Source organism: Malurus melanocephalus, unplaced genomic scaffold, assembly GCF_030028575.1.
Source record: "Malurus melanocephalus ecotype Western Australia unplaced genomic scaffold, MMel_1.1 scaffold_6, whole genome shotgun sequence".
Taxonomy (NCBI): domain Eukaryota; kingdom Metazoa; phylum Chordata; class Aves; order Passeriformes; family Maluridae; genus Malurus; species Malurus melanocephalus.
Genome location: NW_026623238.1, coordinates 6,744,371 through 6,760,590, shown reverse-complemented (window position 1 = coordinate 6,760,590; position 16,220 = coordinate 6,744,371). Strand labels below are relative to the sequence as shown.

Here is a 16,220-nt window from a genome sequence, read left to right as displayed (position 1 = left end):
GTAACTAAGATGACACAGTAAATGCATGCACATTATTTTTCTTTAAAAAKGTTGCTTTTAATAAAATGATTTTTACTGAATTATCAATTTGTAGTGGTTTTAGAAGAAAAAAAACCTTTCATTATTTTAGTGAAAACGGATCCTCTTCATTCCAATTTTCTGAATGTATTTCAGTTTGACTTTCAGAAGCTGATTGCCTAAATATACTTAACTAAATGATTAATTAAAGTAGCTTTATTCCATGCAATTCTGTATGAACTTTATTCAAGATAGTGTGTAAACATCCCAAATGATATGGAAGAAATGTCATTAAATGGATTTTCTTTTACTGCAGTTTACCTATTTGGAATTTTTCTTATTTTTGTAAGATTTTGATTGCTATAGACAAATAATATTTAAATAAATCTTTATATTATGTTGATAAGATGTGCTGCCTTCTTAAATTTTAGACTCTTAATACAGTTGACAAAAATAAACTAGGGATGTTAAATGACTTGCAGAAGTTTTATATCCAAATCATTAAAACAAGCTTTTTCTGAGTCCCATGTCTCAGTCTTTATATCAGTTGCTTTCACTCCTGCCAGTTTGTTCAGCTTTCTCATTTCAGCAGTRGAATGCATAACCTGAGTACCTCAARGGAAAGAATTGACATAAAAAGACTTTTTGTGCTACTGTTAGATTGTCCCTTTGAACTCTTACTAGGGAAAAGAAAGCTCAGGGCATTTTGGTCCTAGGCAGTCRCCCTGAAGTATGTGGGATTAGAATTTGCAAATTACCACCATGTTTTGTTTTACTTCCTGCCACCACATGATTCTGCTTGGCTCTTGAGATTTTTTCTTAAGAATGGCCAGAGTAAATTAAACATTACAGCAAAATAAAGAGGCACTTGTACTTCCATAGCTGTCTGCCAAGATGTTGCACGTATGCAGTGGGTCATGTTGGGAGGCCATGYGAGAGGTCAAGGCCCACTGATATTTGTTGGTGACAATCCTGGCATGGTCCACATCGAACCTCTGTAGCAAATGGATGTGTAACAAATTCTTTTGTGTGTCTGTACTACTCACTCAGAGCAATGGTTGATTCACTCAGGATTGCAGCCTAAAAATCAATTGCTATGCTGGCACAGTGGATGGAATACACTGGAATTGAAACAAGGAGTGAACTGATTTGACCATATGAATGCACGTAGTTTTCTGCTTCTGTCTTATAACCATATTTTTATTTAGACAAAAATGTGAAGAAGWTCTCAAGTTACCAGAGGAAAGGTGTTTTAGAACATTTCTCTAAGAACCTAAAACCTGAAGTATTTGAAAAATAGTTTCATTCAAGTAATTATTATGTAGTTGGCTGGTATAGGAAAAGACACTGATTAGATTATCCAGGAGCTCCTCTGTAACTCTGTCTTTCAGGCAAGTCCTATCATCAGTATCTGTAATCTGATATTTTGCCCTTTCCAAACAGGGCCGTTCTCATATTTCTTGTATGCCAGGAACAGTTCGACGCTGGAACTATCCATCTCCTCTCTGCATTGGTATGGAAACTTACTTGTTTTCAGTGTTCTGACCATCAGTCACAAGAAACTCTTGGCCTTGTCATGCCTATTGTTCTTCAACTTAATTCTGCTTCATTCAAAACTTTTTTGAGTTTTTCTCTTTATATGGTGCATATGCTATTAAAAAAAAAAAAAAAAATTGTGAAAATGGGCAAAGGAGGAAACCCATATGTTTAGCTTGTCCTGAACTGAATACTCTGAATCTGGCTGAATCTTTTTCATAAAGGAGAGGAAGATAGCAGATTCCTTTTGCAGGATGCTCAGATTGGAAAACCTTCTCAGGAGCAARGCAGGTCATGCAGGGCACCTAGAAGATTTCCCAAAGAAGCGGGCTGTTGGAGAGCAACTCTGAAGCCAAGCCTTCAGGAGTGGTGGAATGAAAAGGAGTTTTAGAGATCCAGAAAAGGCTGGCTCTTTTCATATGAGAAAGCTGTTAAGTGATGCTGAGTCGAAAAGTAAACTTAAAAAGAATTTTCCTTTTACATAGATTTAGACCTTAGCCAAACACATATGAATTTTTTATGTGTAGAAAATAAAATTCTGCGGTATTGTTTCTTGACTTGAGAAAATTTAAGAGAGTCAAGATTCTGCTGTATTTTGGCATGCTTATTTAAAGAAAAAGCAGGAATTCAGGTGTGAGAAGCACAGGTCTGTCATACTATTCTGTCACTTCAGCTTTGAAATACCTTTTTCAGTGAATGCTTGTAACTTTAATATTCAGTCAGCAAAAGCTGTTCCTATTAGTTTCATATCTAAGAGGAATTAAAAATATTGGGATGATATTGAACAACCCTAATGTGAAATGGTTTTAAAGACTTCTTGTTAAGTTGAGCCCATACATTATTTTTTGTTGTCAACTTTTACAGAAGTAGTCATTTCTGATTGATATGGAAGCAGTTCATTTCCTTCAAATCAGTTTTAGAAATGGAAAATGTACTCAAGGAGGTGTGTTTTGGGTTTTGGTCATTTTTGTTGCTTGTTTTCTTTTTGTTGTAACCTTATGTTTCACCGTGCATTTTAAATATAGTTCCTTTTTGCAAATATTAAACTCATTGAATTATGAAATTGTGCTATCCTGGAAGCTAAAATACCCCTGAGAAAACCAAGCAACCCTTAAAACTTGATCGCCCCTTTTCTCACACCTTTAACACTTAAAATAGTGATTTCTATAGAATGCAAGCCMAAATCAGTACAATTAATATAAAACACAGTATCACAGTATCACAATTGCTTTTGCAGATAATGTATCAGTGTAATGCTTACAATAAAGATTCACAGGCTTTAAAGTAATGATTCCTTAAATAATAAATATAAATGAAAATATTTTAATTTGATTTCTTGTAATTATTATCACTTCATGTTACTGTCCTAGCATGCGTGTAAACTCAGCCACCTTTTCATGGGTTTGCTTCACACATTTATAGCTTAATTTTATGTCATCCTAAATGATGTAAATGGGTTTTCAATTTCCAAACATATGAATTTGCTGAATAGAAAGCAAAGAATAATTCTGTTATGCAGCAAGCATTTCCTCTTTCTAAATTAAAGCAAAAACTGTGGTGGGGGCTTTTGTTTGTTTGTGGGTTTGTTTTTAAATTCAAGTGTAGTTTTGGTTATATTGAGTAATAGATCTGCTGCTGCATCATGGTTCAGGTTCATAATTCAGTTTAATTCCACATTTGTTCCTCTGATTGTGAAACATATCTCAACATAGCACCAGACATTTTTAATAGTAATTGCCAAGCTGAGACAATGGGTTGCCTGGTTTATATGTACAACTATACATTTGTAGTCATATTTCAATAAACATATCACCTTAAGTAAAGATGTTACTCTAAATAATTTTTTTCCACCTTCATAAGGAGTATTTTGATCCTGATAAATATCACTGATTTTAGGTCATGGGAATAAAATGGAAAATCCATTTTTGAATAAAGCAAATATAAGAAACAATATTAATTAAAGAYACAGTGATTTTCTTCTTGTTTTTAATAGCTAAATGTGGTGGAACACTGACAAACATGGCTGGTGTGATCCTGAGCCCAGGTTTTCCTGGAAATTACCCTAGTAACTTAGATTGTACATGGAAAATTTTGTTGCCTATTGGATATGGTAAGTAAACTTATATTGGAAGAGAAATTATTTATAATCAGCAGATTTAAATATGTGAGTATTTGGGTTTCCAGKATGAAGCAGATTTTCTCCAGTGAATGTATTGTGAACTCCTTGCATAATTATTTGCTATCTTAGATATGATAATGATTGGCAATTTAAAAATACATATTTGCCAGAGCAACTTGTTATTAAYGTAGCCTGTCTTGGAAGCTTATTTCAAAGCAAATGAAATCTGTGGCATGAAGATATATCAGATTAAATAAATAATGTGACTCCTAAATTAAACAATGCTATTTTGTTCTCCAAGTGACTTTTTAACAGTAATTTATGTTCTATAAAAATAGCCAAGGCCTCACTTTAGAAATATGAATTTGGTTAAAAGCATTCTCAAACTGTAGTCCAAATCCTAGACTATAGTTTCCAACTTAGAATCCTTCTAGGCTTACATTAAAACTATTGTCACAGAAGATATCTTCACAAATAAGTAACAACTGTGTTGAAAAGGTAATAATGGATAATAAGGAATCTGGAAGTTCATGTATAAAATRCATTCTACTGTCATTATCAGAAATAAGAGAGGAATAAGTTTTCTTGCTCTGAAACTTCATGTCCCATACCATAAATTCAATGCCGATGCTCAATAAGAAAAATAATTTTAAAAAGTTGTTACTGAATTCCCTATTCTTATYTGAAAAAAATAGGGTTTTTTTCCGTCTTCTCCATTTGCATTCATAAGAGGGATTTTTGTAGTGAGATGTACTACTTTCATGGTATTTTACTAAATTAATCTGTGGAAATATTTTGCTGCTATTTAGAATAGTGAGAACACCTGGTAAAACTGATCCATCATAGTTATGGATAGCCTTAGTAGCCTTAGATATCCTTATAGATGTGGGAGAGCACCTTCGCTGGTTTTGACATTCTACAGCTACATTTGCAGGGAGTATAAAGGGTAAGCAGCTTTTCTGAAGCAATGTCATCCTAATTAGGTCATTACAATATCGCCTTTGAAAAATAGTCCTGCATATTTCTCAAAGTTGCTTCTTTTCTTTAAGCTTTTCCATGTAGAAAATGTTTMATTAATTAATTGCACAAGAGTATCTTGTATCCTGTTATTATTCCTCTCACTTCTCTGAAAGTCTCAGGTGATGGTAATTCTATAAATAGAAAAGATAATAATTTTGTTTAGTAAGAAATTTAACAGGTACAAGATGTTCATAGAACTGATCTATCATTGCCTTCAAAAATACTACAAAGGATGTTTTTTACCATAAAGTTCCTAAATCGATATTTTCCCCCAAGATTTGTTAAATAATCCACATATAATATCTTTATATGAGGTTTAAAAATTGTAATTGATGTGATCTTTCACAAAATACTTCTACTGAATATGTTGGACATTATTTTAATTAGAAGTATAAGCTTGACTGCTGAAAAGCTGTTTGTGTACATACATTCTATTGTATCAAAACACTTGAGTGCTTAAACAAAGTCTAACAATAAAATTGTGGGAGGTAAATGTGTCCCAAAGTATAGTGCTGTGTTTATTACATGAAAAAATATCAATCATGTAAAAGAAGACACTACTAAAATCCAAATATTTGTMAATAGAAAATATAGATTTTCAAGCAAGTTGTTTGATTTTGAAATGATCTCAGGTAGCTGTTAATTAATCAACATTTGTAAAAACAATTAGCTCAGCTTGGAATTTTCATTATTCAGAATACATTCAAGTGAGAGAGGAATTGCTGTTGAGATTACAGCAGGAAATAATACAATTACAGTTTGATCAGATAATGATTTATTTTCTGTAGCTATCAGTCTAATTCCATGTAATCTTATTTAAGAAATTGTTTAGTGTAGAAAATTTTTCTTTGACATATCAAATTGACATTTCCAAATTGTGTAAACTTGGATTTAAGGCCTGAGGGACACATACAGTGTGTTCTCTAATTGAAATTAGCACATTTGAAACTACTTTAGATAGTTTGTTTTTTGTTTTTGTTTTTGTTTTTGTTTTTGTTTTTGTTTTTAATTACTAATAAACCTACTTTTTTACAAAAAATTGTAAAATATTTTAAAATACAAAGCCTTTCTATATGGAGTATATACAATTAGGCACACAAATTCCTTCTCAGAAATTAAATTAGAATGATTCATTTTTAAAGGTACTCCACAGCTCATCAGAGACTGTTTTGTAACAGTAGATAAGTTTTATTGAAATACCTAAACAATGATTTGGGCTCAGTATAAATATGCCAAATTTGATTATCTGCTTGTCACTTTTGCACTTTAGGTACAACATTAAGTCACTGCGCAACTCTTTATAATTTGTGTGGTGCTGACATCCAGTCTCTTTTGGGAATTCTTACTCAGCAGCTGAACTACTTGTTTTCATACTTCCCACTTTGCACAGGCCAGAGAAAGTACTAGAACTAAATATCTCATATTCTTACAAGAGTTCTAAAAAAAAAACCCAGTTTATTTGGTAGCTTATTTAATTTCTTCTGTASAAAAAGCCCTTTTCTTAGACATTTCATTCAATCTTAAACCAYAGAGGCAAAGAAATCCACTATAAACAAGACTGAATTACCCTAGTAATCTATTACCCTGGTAATTAATCTATAATGTTCTCTCCTGGAATGAAGAATATGTCTCTACTGCYAAGTAAGAATGTCAAGCAGAGTTAAGGCATTGAATATTTCACATTGCTTTGTTGACTCATTCAGTAATTCAGATTTATTCCATTCCAGCTCGTTCTTCATAGCCTACTAGAGCAAAGCTAGGCTCAAAAAGTGCAGTTGCAAGTTGCTTGGTACTACTTGGATTCCAAACCAGGGATTCATCCCTCATTTCTGTTTTGATATGATGCATACACACAGTTTTTGAAGACTGGATTTCAAGTCCTTCGTTCACATGAAGTAGTGCCAGAACTTCAAAACATCTCGTGACACTATGCTTATACTGTTCAGCATTTTTTGAATGCTGAAAGCCCTTGTTCAAGCACCTCATTCCCACCAGGGGTTTGCGGTAAATTCTGTAGAGTAAGTCCCTGTCACCAGTTTGGAATTCAGTGCCTCTTCTTAGGAATGCGTACAGGGTAGAATGGCTCTAGAGACGCACTGGCCCAAGGAAAAAGAAGGTAGAGTAGATAGCTGGAACAAGGTATGTAGGTAAACTTCTGCCTCTGAAAAGTCACTCTGTTAGTAACCTCCCTGGCTGCTGAGCTGCTTCTGAGCCTCTGTGAAAGACCTTGGCCTGGCTACAGGGATGATCTTGTGGCAGTGTCCCGGCCATGCCATTGCACAGCGGGATTTGTGATTTGCCCCTCCTTTAAGTCTCTCAGTTGATTGGTTTAGGAATATGGAAAATTCCTGGTATTCCAAAGACTTTGGGAYTTTATGGCTTACTTTCATTTTTCCCTTCATGTGTGGTTATAATATTTATTGGTAACAAAAAAAAATAGAAACTCCAACTCTTGTAGTATTTAGCAGATACTTCTTTAATTTAAACATTCCACTTTGAATAGTGACTAAAGTGTAAATATAGTGCCTGTAATAACATCTACATATTTTTTAAAATTTACATGTTGTAGTATTATGCAACGTGAATTATAAAATTTTTCTTTCTTTCTCAATGCTGCAGGTGCACACATTCAGTTTCTGAATTTCTCTACTGAAGCAAATCATGATTTTCTTGAAATTCAGAATGGGCCTCACCACACCAGTTCTATGATAGGCCAGTTTAGTGGAATGGAACTCCCATCACCCTTGCTAAGTACTACTCATGAAACACTTGTCCATTTTTATAGTGATCACTCAGAAAACAGGCAAGGATTTAAGTTGACTTACCAAGGTAAGTATGAAATAGCACAATAATCTTTATGGTTAGAAAGGAAAAGTAAAATCACAAAAAAATTGTGATTGTTTTTTATTATTATTTTAGAAGATATGTTTGGCATATACTACATGATTTAGAACTTACAGGAAATCATACACTCTCAATTATAATCTACAAACTTCTGAAACTATTATATTTCAGTGTATTCAGTGTTCTGAAAGAAAATGCCAGGGGTTTGCAATTGAGCAATTTTATTGTCCGCTTTATTTTTTATCATGCAAAGTCTATGTTTGTTTTGATAGATGACTTTTACTGTTTCACATCTCTTGCCCTTTATACTTATTATCTTTTCTTATGGATTAACTTTGGATTTTCCTACTATTTTTAATATTATATTTCTCAATTACTCTCTCTTAGACTACCCAGAATTGCTGAAACTCAGCTTGAAAAGAATTCTTCACTACTGCAGTGTTTCTCTTTTCCTTCACCTTCCTTCCTTTCTAAAAGTATTGTTTTCCCTTCAGTAAATCAAATGCCGTATACATCTTAGCCCGGTTTGTTTGGATGATGGAATTTAGCATCATTTTGTTGTCTGGCTGTCGTGCTTCTGAGTATACCTTTGTCATGCAATTTTGAAATCATGGCAAATTTCAGTCAAATTTCACAGTTCTGAAATAAGGCCTTTATTGAGAAGAGACATGCAGCTTTACTCCATAGATACAAATTCATTTTGGCTTGCTGGCTACTCAGTTGGAATATTCTTTGTCACAACTCAATTTAATATTCAATGTCTTCCCTAACTGCTATTCATGGGATATAAATGTGGATGGGAAACAAAATATGAGAGCTTGGCATGGGTGTCACATTCAAAATCTTCTTATATAGAAGTCATATATAGAAGGCTGAGAATTTATTTTTAGTCCAATTGATGCTCACACAGTGAAGTTGTCCACTTTTGTCATTTCTAGAAATGAATTTGCAAAGCAAAGCAAATAGACTGAGCACCTGACATCTTTATCCATTTAAGCAGATGGGGTTTTTCAGGCTGCTTCTAATTGATCTCATTTTGGGATGTCCTCATACCCTCATAATTGGGGAGGAAAAAACCTCTATAAATAAAAAAAAACATTGCTTTTTCTAGTAGTGAAATCAATTTAATTTACCCTTTAAAAAAAGAGAGTGGTCGGCAAAAGGAGTTGCAGTCACACTTGTCAAACCTATTCTAGTTGTTTTAGTGAATGCATTGCATATTAGGAAGTGCCCACAAATTCGCATATCTTAATCCTAATCCGACCTGATGTACTTAAATTTAAATTAAAAGGAATTTAAGATAAAATTTGCAGTTTGACTGTATGGTAATAAACTCGGTTCTGTTCAAGGACTGGGTTTTTTAAGTGAAAATAATTGTCTTTTCTGCTAAACAGAATACAGTAAGTAAGGGCACTAAGGTAGCAGACTATTTTTGCCAAGTGAATACCTTTTTTGTAGATGCCAAACTAAAAATAAAGTGAGATGGTTGATGGCTATGCTTATTCAATCAAACTTGCATACTATAAAAAACAAAAAAGGTTTTCTAGAGATCTTACAATTTTATGAAGGATAAGGTTTTTTGATAACCCCTCATCTCAAGGGAAAACAAACAATATGAAAATTGTAGAGTGAATTATGAAATTAATGCTATTTCTCAATTTTTCTGCTTTCTGAAGGCAGAAAAATGGTTATGAAATTGAATCTTAATATAGCTTGGGGCTGTACTCTGAGCACATTACTTTTGGGAAGAAGTGTATGCACACTGAGAATTGTAAAATATTTTCTACCCATACTTGTAGTCAGCTAGTGCTGGTCCTTAAGCACTAGCCCTTGGATTTTCTCTGCACAGGATTTGAATATATAACCTAAATCATTTAGGTACTGTGTTTCTGAATGCATTAAACAGCTTTGTCTCCTTAGCAGAACCCTGGGGAAATCACAGTTCTCAGTACCATTGCTGATCAGATCCTTATTGTTTTATGCTCTGATATTCTCATGTTCTCTTATCTCTTCAGCTTTGCAATTTCAATGCATAGGGAATGGTGTATATTCCGTTATGTTCAAGATGGATTACTGAATCTCTGTGTGTTATGAAACCTTTTGTTTCACTTGTAGCAAGAAGGAAGTTCATAGTGATTGCCTATTGAATGACTGGAAAAAGTTAGAATAAATTTTATTTTCTATTATTTTTATATTTCTGTAAGATGATGAAAGGACTTTAAAAGTGCCCGATTTTTAAAAGAGCAATATTTAAGTTGAATTGAATTTTTTTTTCCTACTGTTTAAATAACTATTGTACTGTTTAATTAAAAAACAGATACATTGAGAAAGACTGACTCTTGTGAGTGTTGCGGTTTTGCCACCTATGTAAAACAGCAAAGAGAGGAAACAACCACAAACACTTACAAGAACATTTCTATATCTCATTTGACTGGGGATGTTGAGTTTCTGAGTATCTGTCAAATGTCAGTATCTGAGATCTAAACAGCCTCTGTACACTAGGTCTGAGAAGAACAGTCATGGAAGTATGATTGGCAAGCCAAGCTATGCTAGATCAGAAGAAAAAAAAATGCTTTTATGGCCTTTGAGAGATTTGTAACAGAATTTAGTACAGAAGAACACCATGTAATGACTCATAAGATGTATTTTTGGGGTTTAATTCCTGCCCATATTAATCTTACTTCAGCCTTTAATATTTCTGGAACATCTTTTATTTTCCACATATCTTTCCTTTTAGGACTAAATCTTCTTTAAGGGAAGGAGAACAAATGTTTCATTTGTGTTATTTTTACTGTGGAAATCCTAGTTCCTATTCTTGGAACTCGTAAGAGTATTTTCAGTCTGCTCTGAATTTTAATGTAAGATAAAGCTGAATGTGAAGTAAGAATCTTACTCTCATATATTTGAGAGTTTGACCAACATGTTCAGAAAATACACAGAAAAAGTACTAATTGCACTCTTTTTCTTCCACAAACACTCATGCACTTGTTTAATCTGATGACATTTATCTGAAAAAAAAAAAAAAAAAAAAAGATGATTATGATAATTTCGGCTTCTGAATCAAAGGAATCATGGAATGAAAAAGGGATTGTTGAAAATTACTGTATTACTAAGATGGTTTCAGATGATCTCCTAAGGCAGGAATACTAAAGGAAATTACTACAATCTTTTGAGGGGCTTGTAGCAAATTCTTGTCTGACTCATAAAGTGATGTTTTGTGACTCTACTCCTGAGTCATGGCATCTGGACAAATTCTATTCTTTGGTGGCTGCAGCAATAAACTGAGGTTGCAGATTGCCGGTCCTATCCTGGGCTGCAGAAAATTGCATCGTGGGCTTCCATAACAAGAATCATGGCCAGCAAGTCAAGGGAGGTGATTCTCCCCCTCTGCTTCGCTCTCTTGAGGCCCCACCTGAAGTGCTGCATCCAACTCTGGTCCTTCAAACACGAGAAAGGCATGAATCTGTTAAAGTTGATCCAGAAGAAGACTACAAAATAAATGGGGCTGGAGCACCTGTTTTGTGAAGAAAGGCTGAGAGAGTTGGGATTGTTCAGCCTAGAAACAAGAATGTTCCTGGGTGTCCTCCCTGTGGCCTTTCACTGTTTAAGAGGGTCTTTTAAGAAAGGGGAAGAGAGGAGACTTTTTTCCAAGGCCTTTAGTGAAAAGAAGCAGCAGTTTTAAATCAAAAGATGGTAGATTTAGATTGGACATAAGGAAGAAATATTCTAAGATGAGTGTGGTGAGACACTGAAACAAGAAAAGTTGTGAATGCCCCATGCCTAGACGTCTTCAGAGTCAGGTTAGATGGCACTTCTAGCAATCTGATCTTCTGACAAATATGTCCATGCCCATGGCAGGGGAGTTGGAACTAGATCAACTTTACAGGTTCCTTCCAACAAAACACATGGTAGGAGAGGATTCTTTTTTATTGAGTCCATAGTTATACACACTGTGAAACTAGAGGAATGTACAATAAGCCTAAATGAAGGTTTTAAGTGAACTGATTGTGAGTTTTCATAGCATTTATATGATTGTGTACTGAATTCTCTGCTAATTCCATTTTTCTGTAAAAGAATTATTTCCATGTTTGTGTTACAGAAGTATGTGGCACTTGAAAAGCCAAAAAAGTAACCCTAGAGTTTATGTAAGATGGAAAATACATTTGAACCATAAAAACAAGATAGCAGAGGCTCAATTACATTTCTTTTGTGATTTACAATTTTTTCTTATCAGTGGAAAATATACTGCACAAAGAAATGCCAAATGTCTATATGGATAATTTTAAAATTGAAGTATTTGACTGCTTGCAGCATTGGAATGAAATATTTTTTCTCAGATTTCCTTTATATTTTATTTCAGACTCTCACTAGAGCTTTTGTCTGCAGTGCAATGCATACAATCATCACTCAGTCTATGGAGCACCTTTGTCAAATATTTCAGGATTTCTTCTCTCTCCTGAGTGGTTCATGTGTTATCTTCTTATGTAGATCAGTGAAAGAGGTTTTTTTTCCTGAAATTGATTTTTAATACTAGCTTCAAAAATCTGAATCCGTTAAGTACTTTTAAAACATAATCTATTAATATGGCACTGGAACAAATTAGCTAATAAGGAAGGATGGTTTCCACGTGTAGTCAACTCCTGAAAAGGCTGTAGAATCAAAGTTTTTTAATTCCAGTACTTGTCATTGTTCCAAAACACTGTGTTTTAACTGTAGACTTTCAGTCTTAATAAGCCCTGTACTCTTTAATAATGTTCTAGTTCTCTGTTTTGTGTAAAGATGTTGATCATAGTGATGTTATCTGTATTAGTACTAGACAAATGATAGCAGGAGTAATAATAATATAAAAAGTTAATGAGCTATTACTAGATTTAGCACAAAATTTCTTGAACCACAATTTACTTAAAATAATTAATTTTGTATTTCCTTTCAGTAGTAATTAATTTTTATTCTTGGGTTTTGAATTAATTTTCCTAATTTTTTGTTGAGAGAAAGGGGATCTGATTTTTTAGAGGAATTCAGAATATTTCTAGTACCTCCACATCTTTTCCAATTTTCTAATGTTACAAACATTGAATTGTGGATTTACTGAAGGAATTAGGGAAAAGAAGAAGGCTGTCACAAAATTAATCTTCTCTTAATTGCATAGCATGACTGTAATTAACAGTGACTAAAAAACTTACTGACATTAGCTGTACTTCAGTGGAGCAATTAAGTACAAATTTCAAGTAAGCACTTAAGCATATCTAAGGTATATATTTAACTTAATCTTGCTGAAGGGGCTTGTTTAAATAATCTGTTTCAGAATAATAAGGATGAACATGTTCATATTGTAAAGATTAACTTTTTAAAAATAGCAAAATTGTTCATTCAAGAAAATGTTTATAATTGCTCTAATTTTAGAGTGTAGACTTAATACATGTGAATATAGAGCACACTGGTATTACTATTCTTGTTTGAACTTTCTTCTAACAGAAATATTTCATAACTGGCAATTGCATGCTCAGAGAGAGCAGGGCACTCATCTTTTTAGCACATTTCTTAAATGGCAATTATTATCTTAACTATGTGAAGTTGTTTGCAAATGACTCTGCATAACATTTTTATAAAACAGTCCCTTTTTTGCTTCATATGGAACTGCTTATATTATCTTTATATCTTWGTAAATGTTATTAATGAAAGCTCTTTCTGAATTTTCATCGCAGTGGTTTTTATGAATTAAATGTGTTGCATTGAATAATGCTTTGCTTTCTTCAAAAATACAGAACCCAATATGAAATATGAATCAGTAAAGCAATTTTTTTGCATGGTAATATAGCTAAAAGGACCTTTTCCCTTCATAAGTATTTGTAATTTTTTAGAGCTATATGGTGCTCTGTTGTGTAAAGTAATTCATTAATTCTTTTCTTTTTATTTTTGATCAGGGGATTTTTTAGCCATACTTTAATATATATTAAAAAATCGATAGATTGTGAAAATCTTGCATTTCATAAAATTTTAAGGAATGAATGACCTTGTTGTACATTACTAAAACATTTTTTATAGTCCCAATGGATCATTTATTTCTTGTTATGCATTAATCACTGTATTACAGGAGCTTGGCATCCCAGTGTTTACTTATTGAATGCATTACAGGTTTTCTATTAATGTGCACTGCATTCAGAGCTGATTAAGCAATAAAAAATACTTTTGTTCTCTTCCAGCTTACGAGTTACAGAACTGCCCCGATCCTCCACCTTTTTTGAATGGATATATAGTCAATACAGATTACAGTGTGGGACAGTCAGTATCATTTGAATGCTATCCTGGATATGTTTTGAGGGGTCAGCCTGTTCTCACTTGTCAACATGGAATCAACAGAAACTGGAACTATCATTTCCCCAGATGCGAAGGTAACTTCCTGGTAGTACCTTTGCTTCGGATCTCATAGTATTTTCTGATTTTTGTTTACTTCTTAGTTGCATGTACATAATGCAGCTGAAGAACTGTGCCTTTATCCTAATCTGTAGTGTAAGCAGATGAAGGCATAATATTATGTGCTTGTATAAATCATAAATGTTTTATGAATCATGTTCCTCAGCAGTGATTTATTGTTTCTATTAATTTCTTTCAGTTGTATTGATTATGAGAACTCATGCTGCTGTGATAAATTGTCTTCAACTCAATGTGAAGAACTATTTCAGGATGATATTTTTATTCAAAAGCAGTTAGGTTGTGGAGACAACTATATCAGAGTTTTGGAAGAAAATGCAAAATTATTTATGCTAAAACTTCACTATAAACCAATATGTAATATTTTTCTTCACATGGTAAAGTTTCAAAATATCCTTTAAAAATATAAAAATGTAAAGTGTTATCAGTCAGTGGTTTTAGAATTCATTAGAAGCCTAGCCAAAGTTCAAGACCTCTTATTTTTATATAGATCATCCACCTCTTCCTTTCTTCCTAAGCCTAAATTAAGCTTTTTGGGAACAGATGACTTAGTCTAATTTTGATTAATTTCAGAGCAGTTTTGTGGTGATATAGCTACAGTGATTTATTATCCCAGTTTTCTCACTAATAAAGCCTTGAAGGAAAATTACCAGATAGAGTATCTTAAAAACTCTTACTATCTTAAGGGTTTAATAATTTTAATAATAAGATATTTCAATGGAAAAAATATTTTTCAATAAGTTTAGCAGCAATCTGTATATGATACATATAGTAGAAAAACACATAATGGCACTTCTAATTATTTTAAGTATATATGGTATATATATAATAAATATATACATTGTATATATAGTATATTTTATACTATCTATAGTTATACATACTGTATATATAAGGTTTACTATGTATATATATTCTATATGCATAGAATATGCATATATTTGTATTATGTGTATATGTGTTTGTATTATGTGTATATATATGATATGGAGTGACATTTATAGATAGGATAAGTAAGAACACTTAATTATACACTTTCCCATTCCAAATAATCTGTTTCTTCATGCCTATCATTCAAAGTGCAACATAATGACCTCCTTAATTTAGTTATTTTTTTATTCAAACTAAAGGTATTATTCTCTTGTGTGGAATTTTATCTTGTGTTCAATTTTCTGTTGTCTGTGATTTTTAGAGAAAGCCTAGTAACATGTGGGTGTATTACTTATTCTATTAGAGTTTTGTTACCTGTGACACTTTTTTTTTTCTGACACAATTTATTGATCTGTCATKGCTAACAATCACATAAGAGGAATTAGACTCTCTTTACTGAGATACAATTAATCTGCATTGCTTCTTGAGTATTAGAGAATAATGAGGGGGGGGGAAGTATGCAATCATTAACACCATTAATAAATCTCTCAAAAATATAATAAACTCAAAATACATGTATTTAAGTTTAAAATTTAAGTATAAAATTTCAATCAGAAAAACTCTGTATGTTACTTAGAAAATAATATTAGTCTCAGAAAGTGTATTTCCATGTAGTAAGCATAATTGTCAAACCAGTCTTAATTGTTAACATGGAATACTGTGGAGAGAGCAAAGTAGATTTCTGAGACCAGACAACGTGACTGTGGCATGAATGTAAGGGATTAGGGAATGGTAAAACATGTGTGTGAGACACATCTTCATCAGAATTCTCAGTACTGATGGACCCTGTCAGATGCCCTTGGCCTCTGTATGCAACCCTTCATTTTCCTTAGTGGTTTCCTTTGTTGGCCACTAGAGGTTCGTGGCTCAGGAGCAGGTACCATTCTGTTCACAGAGTCACATAATCACAGAATCACAGAATCACAGAATCACAGAATCACAGAATCACAGACTGGGTGAGGTTGGAAGGGACCACACTGGGTTTTCTTGTCCAAGTGTTGCTCAAGCAGAATCATTCTAGAGCACATTGGACACGACTGTGTCCAGACAGAAAGGTACTAAATGCATCATATGATTTAGTACTGATATGGGACCAAAAAAGTGAAGTGGTTGAAACCTCCTTAACCTGTCCTATACATCCAGTGTTTGTTAAAAGAACTCCTCCAAAAAGGGGTACTTATCAAACCAGCCAGATTACCTTCTACCTCAATGGTAAAGCCACTTTAAACCATAGAGAAAATGTGACATCCTTGTGCACTTCTCAGTCCTTCTTTTTTTTCCCCTTTTCCTTTCCTACTTTTTCCTTTTATCTTTTTTTTTT

The 16,220-nt window shown here is 33.2% G+C and overlaps 1 protein-coding gene across 1 annotated transcript in view; it reads left to right on the top strand.

Annotated features, from left to right (window-relative positions):
- Nucleotides 1-16,220, top strand: part of CSMD1 (CUB and Sushi multiple domains 1) — a gene marked incomplete at its 5' end in the record, with an annotated part of 494,218 nt that overhangs the window by 382,624 nt on the left and 95,374 nt on the right. The window contains 4 exons of the mRNA XM_057371364.1: nt 1,462-1,531; nt 3,548-3,664; nt 7,313-7,522; nt 13,741-13,929. Coding sequence (XP_057227347.1) covers nt 1,462-1,531; nt 3,548-3,664; nt 7,313-7,522; nt 13,741-13,929 — 586 coding nt within the window. The remainder of the gene's footprint in view (nt 1-1,461; nt 1,532-3,547; nt 3,665-7,312; nt 7,523-13,740; nt 13,930-16,220) is intronic.